Raw genomic sequence first — 13,376 nt, forward strand, 5'->3', positions numbered from 1 at the left:
ATAAAACATGATTTTATTTATCTGGTCTCACAGTCTGCGTGCAATAACAAACATACAACTCAACCAAAGGTTCGATTTGCCAGGAATTTCTAAACTGGTTATTTTTATTAAATCAAAAACATAAAGCACAATGAGTGTAGTCTGTAATATAATACAGACGTTGTTGCCTTTTTCAGCCATGAGTTCATTAAAAGGTTTGATACAATGTGGTGTATCAAAATGCAAAGTTAGATTTTTTTTTCCTTTTTATTTTTCCTCAATATTTTTGAAGAAGGGCCTAACGAAATCCAAAGTTTTTTAGAAAAATGTAGCCTACTAAAAAGTACAGTAGTACTAGTGTACTGTAATTAGTCAAATTTAGTTTTTGGTTCTGTTGTGTTGTGTTGATCATGTGTTGCTATTTTACTATGTGTCAAACAAATTTTCAGTTATAAATTTCCCTGTATTACAGCAATAGCCTAAAAAAAGTATATTTTCATATTTAGATATCATAATTAAGCAATATAGAAATTGTAACTGAAACATACCCAGAGGAATCGAAGAGCAAAGACAAAACTAGTTTTCCTTACAAGTGGGTACTCTGTGTAGATGGATTTACCAGAAAGGTCGTATGTTATCTATAGTGCCTTAAAGGCCACGATATACTTCAATGAAATCGAAGAAGGAACGAACTGATGTGACGTCATTTCGAACAAAATCAGGCCGAAACGAAGTTTGTTTGGAGTTCGTTTTGGAAGTTCGAAACAGTTTGCCAAAGCGAACTTTTTGGAAAAGTTCGCTTCGGCTGGTAAACACTTTAGTACACTTTCTTTTACAGTTCATTTCTCTTCTCGAGTCCGTAGCAGTCAGACGCCCACGAGTGAAAACACTGGAGAGCGTTGTACTTCTGATGAAATGATAGACTGACACTGTTTTTCGTGTTTAATCGCTTGGTTTTAAGCAATCTATTTTATAAAGCAGTGGCCTTTTGAAAGTGCCCTTTGCGGTTGCATCGCGGTGCCCCCGCGTTCCCATTTCCCCTCCCCCGGAACGCGATTTCTAGGACAATCAACATCTTCATCTAACCGTCGCTCTCAGCAGTGGGCGGTGTCAGATGTTCGATTACAGTATATCCCCAGCTAACAGAAACAGGGTTTCTCTTGAGTGATACCAAATATTTCATTATATTCATATTATAGTATATGGACTTTTTCTGACCTATTTATATGTGTATTTGTCCCTGTCTCAAGCTTAGGGTAGTCGCTGTGGAACTGTGCAAGTAAACTGCCTTCTCATCCTGAAACATTGTGGTGCCATCTGCCAGCCAGCATTATTCTCGTGCACCTCTGGAGTGATCAGTCAAATGCCATGTTCAGCTCAGGCTCAAAAAGAGTTATCAAGAATAAGAACACTTGAGCAACTGCCTTAGATATGTATGGGAATGCTGACAGTTTTCTCCAGGTAGACCTCCTTGAGAAATGCACTTGATCTGCACTCATTCCAAAGTCCCTTTAAGACAAGTCATTTCGGCGGCCATCTTTGAAACGCCTCTCGGGCATGCAAGTGTAGCTCCTATCTCTTTGAATGGGGAAATATCAAATTCTCTAAAGCTGTTTGCCAAGCTTTCGATTAAATTTAATTTTTGAAATAACCAATGAAATCTGACTAGATCAAGCTAATGCGCATGCGCAGTCCTAACTGCGCGTCTCTATAGGAAGCGCGCGTCTGACTGTTTCTACAGGAACCGGAGCTTCTAACGGCTGCTGCAGTGACGCGTGACTTTACCAATCGGCGATTGGCTCTTATTTAGAAGGCGGGACTTATTCCACCATATTGCGTGTGTTGCACATTCTCCCATTCAAAACAATACGAGTGACACGTCTTGTGTTATTCTATAGTCTTTGACTCATTCTATGCACATATCTGAACAGTGTACAGCTAATAATGTTTTGATAGATAAAATATGTAGCCAATAAACTGATTTTAACAAAACATCATTCAACTGGTTTTGTGCATTTAAAGGAAAAAGTGTATTAGGGAAATGCTAAGAAGGTATAGGTAGCATTTTATATAGAAGAAAAAATATTTTCTGCCTTAGATGAAATTCCTGATGTTACACAGCAGGCAACCTTACTTCAGGTTCTTCAGCTAGTGATGCATATGCTCAACATGATTCTAATGATCTGGTAAGTAGTATTTCTTAATCTTAAAGAAATTTATGAAGTGATGGCTTATAACAAAACCAGTATTTTTAAACTATGTGTAAAACAAGTTTTAATTTTTATTTGGTATTGTTGAAAAAGTTACTCGAAGCATTCAAAATAAATATGATTTGTTTATTTTTCAACATTATAAGGTTTTTATTTAGACATAGTATGCATAGTGTTTACACTGCGTACTGTTAGATCAACAGTAGTCAATGTGGTTGTGATTTAAAAGATGAAATCAGCTGTTTGTGGCTTTAGGGTTAGTGTGCTGCCTTAATGAAATACAAATTTCCTGTCAACAGCTGTAGGGCAATCTTGTCAGATTAGAACAAAAGTGATTTGAATGATCACAAATGGAGATAAAGTGCATAAAGTGTGAATAGGTTTAATATTATCCAGATTGCCCCTTAAAATTAAATGTGTAATATCAAATAAATTATTTGGAAAACAAACATTGTTATTGTAAAATGTAAACATTGTAAATTATTAAATAATTTTTTTTTTTCTGAGAAATTCTGAAAATAATTTACATTCATCACAATTTGAGATCCTGTCTGTCCAGCAATACAGGCACAAGAAAATAATAAATAGTAAATTGTGTATTATAAAATCTCTAAGATATCATATTCATTGGGAAAGATAAATCTGATCTTAAAGTACCACTGTAACAATTTGGATTAGTAATATAAGTAATCAACGTTAGTAATTTTTGCTGATGTATTTCCCTTCTTGAAACGAGTCTCTAATTCTCTAGAAAAGGCTGTTTCGAGTGGTGTATTGTACATTGTATGACCGTCTTCTGTGCCAACGTCTTCTTAATGCTGTACAGCATCCACAGAGCAAACACTAAGAAGTAAGAGAGAGCCTTGTTAGACTAGAATTAAACATATAGAAACCTGTATAGGTTTCAGGAAATGTATTGAATCAACTGCATATCATATTCCTGTTATCACTAATCATTTCAATTATAATATGCATATCTTTCATTAAACCTTTATGATACTTACACAAAGGAGAATCCAGCAAGGTACAAGTATGATGGCAATAGCACAAGGGACAATAATGGCCACAATCCATGCTGCGCTAGTGCTGTTGTTTGTGATTGCACTGCTCAGCACTGTGGGGTAAAAGGTGGTTCTTGCAGCAGTAGTTGTGGTAATAGTCTCTGTAGATGAGAAGGTGTAAAATAATTAAGATAAGACAAAAAAACCCTTCCAGCTCAAAAGAATTATAAAACTATTAATAATAACATTTCTATGCAGAAGAACATACCATTATTAACCACAAGAAGTGCATAGAGAAAGGCACTGGGTGTCTTGATGTCTTTTTCGGAGAAAACATAATGCACATCAGCCTCAATAGTGGTGGAATTACCCCTGGGGAGAAATTAAAATCTACATTAATTAAATATGTAAAAAGATCACAGTGTGCTTCTTCTTTTAAATCCTTTTATATCAAACCAAGTTCAAAGCAGATTTTTTAGTTTAAATCTTACGTGAAATTCATTGTGTCCTCATTGAACACAAATGGAGTGGCTGTGGGGTCAGTTAGGATCTGGTTCAGCTAAAGAGGTCAGCAAGGAAAACAAATTAATTGGTGTAATAATAGTTAAAGTTTAGCTTAATCGAATCAAAGCTGAATAATTAAAAAAGCCTATTTTAAATACAAATCAAACTCACCAGTTTATTTATAGGGTCCTGGATTAACTTATATGTGTCATTCCTGAGTTCAGGTTTTTCAGACATGGAAACATTCTTGATTTCAAATCCAAAATTCAGGGAATATGATGTATCAGAAATTTCTTAAAAAGAAAAGAAAACATAATACAAATTAGCTGATACTGTATGCACACATCTTTTTACTGTAATATGGAAATTTGTTTACTAGCAACTGAACAGAGGAGAGAAAACTTACTTTTATAAGTAACATTCACAAAGCTCACAGGGGTATTTAGGCTTTGTGCTCTTAGATCTCGTTTGATTCTAAAACGTGAGTCCAACAGAGAGTTAGCTAACTCTACTATTTTAACCTCACTTGGTATGGGGCCCAGTGTGATAAATATGAGCCGAATGTAAATAATCACCCTCCCAATCCTGAAAAAGAAGGTAAATAAGAATGATGCATGGTGAGTACCCTACAGAACAAAAATATATGGGAATACACTGCAAGATATAATGCAATATATTGCATAATACATTTCCATATATGGGAAACTAGTGCTTTTATTTTTCAATATACTGCAATATATGCATTGACCATGTATGGATGTATGGCTACTTGATACATATAAAATATTTAGAAATTAACACAAAAATAGAATTACATATAATATTCATAAAGGTTTATCCTTTATTGTGTACATAATGCACATACATGTTCCCATATAAATGTGAATGTATGTACACACACACACACATATATATATATATATATGTTTATACTGCATGAGTAAATATATCTGCAATATATTTATCCACATGCAGTACCACATCCGATCACATATACATCTACATATTATGAAGTGTTTTAATGAATATAAAATTACATACATTATGATATATTAGTAAATATATCATCAGATATTTTTCAATATATGAAAAGAGGCAATTCCTTATGTATTATTCAATATATTGTAATACATTAACACAATATATTATTCTGTATATTTTCAAATATACTATTGAATCATTTAATATATTGATTATTCATATATAGGAAAAACATGAATGAATAAAATAGTTACCTTTTACACAATAAAATGTATTCATCACACTTACACTTTTGGTGATTCTCCAGGTTTCTGAGATGTCCTGTCTGTCACTTTTAGAGCTGGAGTTGTGATGAATCGGGTTATTGCAGCCTGAGTGACATTTGAGGGTATAGTTCCTGATATGGCGGTTTGAGTGACTGGCTTTACTGATGTAACAGTGGCAGTTGCTGATGATTTAGGCAGGGCTGTAGTTGGTTTTGGTTTTGAGTTGGTTGGTGCTTTAGTTGAGAATGTTGGAGGGGTCATTGTGTTTTTGGGAGCCAATGTTGTTGTCTCACTAATAGTTGTTGTTTTTGTTTCAGCCATAGTTGACATCATTGGATGAATTGTAGTGTTTGGTTCTGTTGTTGAGTTCTTCACCAGTTTTGTAGGGGTTGCTGTGGAAGCTATAGTTGTAGTTTTACCTTCATACATAGTTGTTGTTTTTGAATGAGGTGTAGAGGTTGTTTCTTTAGTTGAAAACGTTTTAGGGTTTGTTGTGGTTATGGAAGCCATTGTGCTTCTGGAAGCTGAGGTTATTGTTATCTCTTTCATATTAGTTGTTGTGGTTTCAGACATAGTTGAGGCATGGTTTACTGTGGGAGCCAAAACTGTGGATGCTGAAGCTAAAGTTTTTGTTGCAGGAATAGTGGTTGTGGTTTCATTTATAGTTGTTGGTTGAATTGTAGTGGTTGATGCTGTCATTGATCCCTCAACTTCCAATGAAGGGGCTGTGATTGTAAAAGCCGTAGCAGTTATCTCACCAATAGTTTTCATTGTTGTAAATGTTATTGCTGTTTCTGCCATAGTATTAGTTGTGGGATGATTTGAAGCAAGTGTGGTTTCAGAAGCCAAAACTTTTGTCATCTCCCTTATAGTTGTTGTTGGAAGTGTTGTGGTTTCAGCCACAATAGTGGTTGTTGGGTGATTTGTAGTCAATGTTGTTTCAGCAATAGCTGAAGTTAGATGTGTTGATGCGGTTTCAGCCACAGTAGTATTAGTTGGGGGATTTGTTGTTTTGGAATCTAATGTCATAATTGTCTCATCAATAGTTGTAGTTAGAAGTACTTTTGAGGTTTCTGTCACATTAGTGGTTGTTAAATGATTTGTGGTTTCAGAAGCCAAAGTTGTTGTTGTTTTACCAATAGTAGCAATTGGAAGTGCTGTTGTAGTTTCAAACACAGTGGGGGTTGTTGGATGTGTTGTTATGGAAATGGCATTTGTAGTTGTCTCAACAATAGTTGTAGTTGGAGAAGCTATTGTGCTACCAGCCACAGTAGCAGTTGTTGAATGGGCTGTAGTATTTGGTGCTGTAGTTGAGACATTTGTGGAGGTAATTGTTCTTGTGGGAGCTGAAGCTGTAGATATCTCACCAGTAGTTGTAGTTGTTGTTGTTGCTGGAAGTGTTGTAATTTCAGCCACAACAGTGGTTGTTGGACGATTTGTAGTCATCGTGGTTTCAGAAAACAAAGTTGCTGTTGTCACACCAATAGTTGTATTTGAAGTCTCAAGAATAGTAGTTGTGGCTTCAGGGATTGTTGTGGTTGTTGTTGGAATTGTAGTAGTTGGTGCTTTCGTTGACCCCTCCACTATTGTTGAAGGGGTTGTTGTGTTTCTGGGAGCTATTGTAGTTATCCCACCAATAGTTGTCGTCATTGTAAATGTTGTGGTTTCTGCCAAAATAGTGGTTGTTGGATGATTTGTAGTCGGTCTGGTTTCAGAAGCCAAGGTTGTAGTTGACCCACCAATAACTGTAGTTGGAAGTGTTGTTGTGATATCAGCCACAGTAGTTTTTGTCAGATGGTTTGTTGTTGTGGAGACCAAAGTTGTAGCGGTCTCACCAATAGTTGTTGTTGGAATTACTGTTGTTTTTTCAGGCATTGTTCTAGTTGCACCATCCATTGTTAACATTAGTGTTATAGATGAGGATGTTGGAGGGGTGCTTGTGGTAGCCAAAGTTGTTGCAGCAAAAGTTGTTGTGGTTTCAGGCATAGTTGTGGTTGCTTCATCAGTTGTAGTGGTTGGTTCTGTAGATGAAAGTGTTGTGGTAGCCAAAGATGTAGTTGTTTCAACAATAGCTGTTGTTGGAAGTATTTTGGTTTCAGCCACAACAGTGGTTGTTGGATGGTTTGTAGTCAGTGTGGTTTCATTAGCCAAAGTTGTAGTTGTCTCACCAATAGCTGTAGTTTGAAGTGCTGTTGTGGTTTCAGCCAGAGTAGTTGTTGTAGGATGGTTTGTTGTTGTGGAAACCAAAGTTGTATTTGTCTCACGAACAGTAGTAGTTTTTGGAAGTGTTATTGCAGTTTCAGGCATAGTCACAGATGATGGATGAATTTTAGTGGTTGGTATTGTTGACTTCTCCACTATTGTTTGAGGAGTTGTTGTGATTGTGGGAGCCAAAGTTGTAGTTGTTGCATCAAGAGATGTGGTTGCTGCATCAGTTGTTAATGTTAAGAATGTTGGAAGAGTCTTTGTGGTAGCCAAAGTTGTTGTTGTTACTACATCCGTTGCAATGTTTGGTCCTGTAGTTGAAAGTGTTGTGGCTGTGGTAGACACAGTTGTAGTTGTCTCACCGATAGTTGTTGTTGGAAGTGTTGTGCTTTCAGCCACAATAGTGGTTGTTGGATGGTTTATATTCAGTGTTGTTTCAGAAGCCAAAGATGTAGATGTCTCAAAAATAGCTGAAGTTGGATGTGCTGTTGTTATTTCAAGCACAGTAGAGGTTGTTGACAAATTAGTTGTGGTTGCTGCATCAGTTTTCGACATTGGTGGTACAGTTGATGATGTTTCAGGGGTCCTTGTGGTAGACAAATTGGTTGTTGCATCAACTGTTACTGTAGTGTCATATATAGTTGTGGTTTCTGCATCAGATGTCAGCATTGGTCGTACAGTTGAGGATATTTGAGGGGTGGTTGTGGTAGCCAAAGTCGTTGCATTAACTGTTGTTGTGGTGTCAGATACAATTGTGGTTGCTGCATCAGTTGTCAATGCTGGCTCTACAATTGAAGATGTTTCAGGAGTCCTTGTGGTAGCCAAAGTTGTTGTTGTTGCATCAACTGTTGTTGTGGTGTCAGATATAGTTGTGGTTGCTGCATCAGTTGTGGACATTGGTGGTACATTTGAGAATATTTGAGGGGCACCTGTGGTAGTCAAAGTTGCTGTTGCATCAACAGTTGTTGTGGTGTCAGACATAGTTGTGGTTGCTGCATCAGATGCCGATGTTGGTGCTACAGTTGAGGATGTTTGAGGAGTGCTTGTGGTAGCCAAAGTTGTTGTTGTTCCTTCAACTGTTGTTGTGGTGTCAGATATAGTTGTGGTTGCTGCATCAGTTTTCAATGTTGGAGCTGCAGTTGAGGATGTTTCAAGGGTTCTTGTGGTAGCCAAAGTTGTTGTTGTTGCATCAACTGTTGTTGTGGTGTCAGATATAGTTGTGGTTGCTGCATCAGTTGTCAATGTTGGCCCTACAGTTGAGGATGTTTCAGGGGTGCTTGTGGTAGCCAAAGTTGTTGTTGTTGCTTCAACTGTTGTTGTGATGTCAGATATAGTTGTGGTTGCTGCATAAGTGGTCAATGTTGGCCCTACAGTTGAGGATGTTTCAGGGGTCCTTGTGGTAGCCAAAGTTGTTGCACCAATAGTTGTTGTGGTGTCAGATATAGTTGTGGTTGCTGCATTAGTTGTTGACATTGGTGGTACAGTTGAAGATGTTTGAGGGGTGCTTATGGTAGCCAAAGCTGTTGTTGTTGCATCAACAGTTGTTGTGGTGTCAGATATTGTTGTGCTTTCTGCATCAGTTGTCGACATTGGTGGTACATTTGAGGATGTTTGAGGGACAATTGTGGTAGCCAAAGTCGTTGTTGTTGTTGCACCAATAGTCGTTGTGGTGTCAGATATTGTTGTGGTTGCTGCATTAGTTGTCGATGTTAGCGCTAAAGTTGAGGATGTTTCAGGGGTTGTTGTGGTAGCCAAAGTTGTTGCACCAATAGTTGTTGTGGTGTCAGATATAGTTTTGGTTGCTGCATTAGTTGTTGACATTGGTGGTACAGTTGAAGATGTTTGAGGGGTGCTTGTGGTAGTCAAAGTTGTTGTTGCATCAACTGTTGTTATGGTGTCAGATATAGTTGTGGTTGCTGCATCAGTTATCAACATTATTGGTACATTTGAGGATGTTTGAGGGACACTTGTGGTAGCCAAAGTCGTTGTTGTTGTTGCACCAATAGTTGTTGTGGTGTCTGATATAGTTGTGGTTGCTGCATCAGTGGTCGATGTTGGCGCTACAGTTGAGGATGTTTCAGGGGTGCTTGTGGTAGCCAAAGTTGTTGTTGTTGCTTCAACTGTTGTTGTGGTGTCAGATATAGTTGTGGTTGCTGCATCAGTTATCAACATTATTGGTACATTTGAGGATGTTTGAGGGACACTTGTGGTAGCCAAAGTCGTTGTTGTTGTTGCACCAATAGTTGTTGTGGTGTCAGACATAGTTGTGGTTGCTGCATCAGATGCCGATGTTGGCGCTACAGTTGAGAATGTTTGAGGAGTGCTTGTGGTAGCCAAAGTTGTTGTTGTTCCTTCAACTGTTGTTGTGGTGTCAGATATAGTTGTGGTTGCTGCATCAGTTTTCAATGTTGGAGCTGCAGTTGAGGATGTTTCAAGGGTTCTTGTGGTAGCCAAAGTTGTTGTTGTTGCATCAACTGTTGTTGTGGTGTCAGATATAGTTGTGGTTGCTGCATAAGTGGTCAATGTTGGCCCTACAGTTGAGGATGTTTCAGGGGTCCTTGTGGTAGCCAAAGTTGTTGCACCAATAGCTGTTGTGGTGTCAGATATAGTTGTGGTTGCTGCATTAGTTGTTGACATTGGTGGTACAGTTGAAGATATTTGAGGGGTGCTTGTGGTAGCCAAAGCTGTTGTTGTTGCATCAACAGTTGTTGTGGTGTCAGATATTGTTGTGCTTTCTGCATCAGTTGTCGACATTGGTGGTACATTTGAGGATGTTTGAGGGACAATTGTGGTAGCCAAAGTCGTTGTTGCACCAATAGTCGTTGTGGTGTCAGATATTGTTGTGGTTGCTGCATTAGTTGTCGATGTTAGCGCTAAAGTTGAGGATGTTTCAGGGGTTGTTGTGGTAGCCAAAGTTGTTGCACCAATAGTTGTTGTGGTGTCAGATATAGTTTTGGTTGCTGCATTAGTTGTTGACATTGGTGGTACAGTTGAAGATGTTTGAGGGGTGCTTGTGGTAGTCAAAGTTGTTGTTGCATCAACTGTTGTTATGGTGTCAGATATAGTTGTGGTTGCTGCATCAGTTATCAACATTATTGGTACATTTGAGGATGTTTGAGGGACACTTGTGGTAGCCAAAGTCGTTGTTGTTGTTGCACCAATAGTTGTTGTGGTGTCTGATATAGTTGTGGTTGCTGCATCAGTGGTCGATGTTGGCGCTACAGTTGAGGATGTTTCAGGGGTGCTTGTGGTAGCCAAAGTTTTTGTTGTTGCTTCAACTGTTGTTGTGGTGTCAGATATAGTTGTGGTTGCTGCATCAGTTATCAACATTATTGGTACATTTGAGGATGTTTGAGGGACACTTGTGGTAGCCAAAGTCGTTGTTGTTGTTGCACCAATAGTTGTTGTGGTGTCTGATATAGTTGTGGTTGCTGCATCAGTGGTCGATGTTGGCGCTACAGTTGAGGATGTTTCAGGGGTGCTTGTGGTAGCCAAAGTTGTTGTTGTTGCTTCAACTGTTGTTGTGGTGTCAGATATAGTTGTGGTTGCTGCATCAGTTATCAACATTATTGGTACATATGAGGATGTTTGAGGGACACTTGTGGTAGCCAAAGTCGTTGTTGTTGTTGCACCAATACTCGTTGTGGTGTCAGATATTGTTGTGGTTGCTGCATTAGTTGTCAATGTTAGCGCTAAAGTTGAGGATGTTTCAGGGGTTGTTGTGGTAGCCAAAGTTGTTGCACCAATAGTTGTTGTGGTGTCAGATATAGTTTTGGTTGCTGCATTAGTTGTTGACATTGGTGGTACAGTTGAAGATGTTTGAGGGGTGCTTATGGTAGCCAAAGCTGTTGTTGTTGCATCAACAGTTGTTGTGGTGTCAGATATTGTTATGCTTTCTGCATCAGTTGTCGACATTGGTGGTACATTTGAGGATGTTTGAGGGACAATTGTGGTAGCCAAAGTCGTTGTTGTTGTTGCACCAATAGTCGTTGTGGTGTCAGATATTGTTGTGGTTGCTGCATTAGTTGTCGATGTTAGCGCTAAAGTTGAGGATGTTTCAGGGGTTGTTGTGGTAGCCAAAGTTGTTGCACCAATAGTTGTTGTGGTGTCAGATATAGTTTTGGTTGCTGCATTAGTTGTTGACATTGGTGGTACAGTTGAAGATGTTTGAGGGGTGCTTGTGGTAGTCAAAGTTGTTGTTGCATCAACTGTTGTTATGGTGTCAGATATAGTTGTGGTTGCTGCATCAGTTATCAACATTATTGGTACATTTGAGGATGTTTGAGGGACACTTGTGGTAGCCAAAGTCGTTGTTGTTGTTGCACCAATAGTTGTTGTGGTGTCTGATATAGTTGTGGTTGCTGCATCAGTGGTCGATGTTGGCGCTACAGTTGAGGATGTTTCAGGGGTGCTTGTGGTAGCCAAAGTTGTTGTTGTTGCTTCAACTGTTGTTGTGGTGTCAGATATAGTTGTGGTTGCTGCATCAGTTATCAACATTATTGGTACATTTGAGGATGTTTGAGGGACACTTGTGGTAGCCAAAGTCGTTGTTGTTGTTGCACCAATAGTTGTTGTGGTGTCAGACATAGTTGTGGTTGCTGCATCAGATGCCGATGTTGGCGCTACAGTTGAGAATGTTTGAGGAGTGCTTGTGGTAGCCAAAGTTGTTGTTGTTCCTTCAACTGTTGTTGTGGTGTCAGATATAGTTGTGGTTGCTGCATCAGTTTTCAATGTTGGAGCTGCAGTTGAGGATGTTTCAAGGGTTCTTGTGGTAGCCAAAGTTGTTGTTGTTGCATCAACTGTTGTTGTGGTGTCAGATATAGTTGTGGTTGCTGCATAAGTGGTCAATGTTGGCCCTACAGTTGAGGATGTTTCAGGGGTCCTTGTGGTAGCCAAAGTTGTTGCACCAATAGCTGTTGTGGTGTCAGATATAGTTGTGGTTGCTGCATTAGTTGTTGACATTGGTGGTACAGTTGAAGATATTTGAGGGGTGCTTGTGGTAGCCAAAGCTGTTGTTGTTGCATCAACAGTTGTTGTGGTGTCAGATATTGTTGTGCTTTCTGCATCAGTTGTCGACATTGGTGGTACATTTGAGGATGTTTGAGGGACAATTGTGGTAGCCAAAGTCGTTGTTGCACCAATAGTCGTTGTGGTGTCAGATATTGTTGTGGTTGCTGCATTAGTTGTCGATGTTAGCGCTAAAGTTGAGGATGTTTCAGGGGTTGTTGTGGTAGCCAAAGTTGTTGCACCAATAGTTGTTGTGGTGTCAGATATAGTTTTGGTTGCTGCATTAGTTGTTGACATTGGTGGTACAGTTGAAGATGTTTGAGGGGTGCTTGTGGTAGTCAAAGTTGTTGTTGCATCAACTGTTGTTATGGTGTCAGATATAGTTGTGGTTGCTGCATCAGTTATCAACATTATTGGTACATTTGAGGATGTTTGAGGGACACTTGTGGTAGCCAAAGTCGTTGTTGTTGTTGCACCAATAGTTGTTGTGGTGTCTGATATAGTTGTGGTTGCTGCATCAGTGGTCGATGTTGGCGCTACAGTTGAGGATGTTTCAGGGGTGCTTGTGGTAGCCAAAGTTTTTGTTGTTGCTTCAACTGTTGTTGTGGTGTCAGATATAGTTGTGGTTGCTGCATCAGTTATCAACATTATTGGTACATTTGAGGATGTTTGAGGGACACTTGTGGTAGCCAAAGTCGTTGTTGTTGTTGCACCAATAGTTGTTGTGGTGTCTGATATAGTTGTGGTTGCTGCATCAGTGGTCGATGTTGGCGCTACAGTTGAGGATGTTTCAGGGGTGCTTGTGGTAGCCAAAGTTGTTGTTGTTGCTTCAACTGTTGTTGTGGTGTCAGATATAGTTGTGGTTGCTGCATCAGTTATCAACATTATTGGTACATATGAGGATGTTTGAGGGACACTTGTGGTAGCCAAAGTCGTTGTTGTTGTTGCACCAATACTCGTTGTGGTGTCAGATATTGTTGTGGTTGCTGCATTAGTTGTCAATGTTAGCGCTAAAGTTGAGGATGTTTCAGGGGTTGTTGTGGTAGCCAAAGTTGTTGCACCAATAGTTGTTGTGGTGTCAGATATAGTTTTGGTTGCTGCATTAGTTGTTGACATTGGTGGTACAGTTGAAGATGTTTGAGGGGTGCTTGTGGTAGTCAAAGTTGTTATTGCATCAACTGTTGTTATGGTGTCAGATATAGTTGTGGTTGCTGCATCAGTTA

General features: G+C 39.0%; 1 protein-coding gene across 1 annotated transcript; it reads right to left on the bottom strand.

Moving 5' to 3' along the window:
* Positions 1 to 2,301: 2,301 nt before the first annotated feature.
* LOC127510972 (mucin-2) lies at positions 2,302 to 10,927 on the bottom strand. The gene is made up of 7 exons (XM_051891180.1): positions 4,964 to 10,927; positions 4,101 to 4,279; positions 3,866 to 3,987; positions 3,682 to 3,749; positions 3,459 to 3,562; positions 3,194 to 3,351; positions 2,302 to 3,032 (listed from the first exon to the last, which is right to left on the bottom strand). Exons 1-7 carry the CDS (start codon positions 10,711 to 10,713, stop codon positions 2,937 to 2,939), a joined length of 6,477 nt encoding a protein of 2,158 aa, XP_051747140.1. The 5' UTR covers positions 10,714 to 10,927; the 3' UTR covers positions 2,302 to 2,936.
* Positions 10,928 to 13,376: the final 2,449 nt, after the last annotated feature.

The sequence above is a fragment of the Ctenopharyngodon idella genome, chromosome 1 (assembly GCF_019924925.1).
Source record: "Ctenopharyngodon idella isolate HZGC_01 chromosome 1, HZGC01, whole genome shotgun sequence".
Taxonomy (NCBI): domain Eukaryota; kingdom Metazoa; phylum Chordata; class Actinopteri; order Cypriniformes; family Xenocyprididae; genus Ctenopharyngodon; species Ctenopharyngodon idella.

Coding starts and splice junctions, on each gene's coding strand:
- LOC127510972 (XM_051891180.1), bottom strand. CDS start 10,713: ATGTTGATAACTGATGCAGCAACCACAACTATATCTGACACCACAACA. Junction 4,280..4,963: donor CCTGGAGAATCACCAAAAGT/GTAAGTGTGATG, acceptor CTTCTTTTTCAG/GATTGGGAGGGTGATTATTT. Junction 3,352..3,458: donor ACTTCTTGTGGTTAATAATG/GTATGTTCTTCT, acceptor TCTCATCTACAG/AGACTATTACCACAACTACT.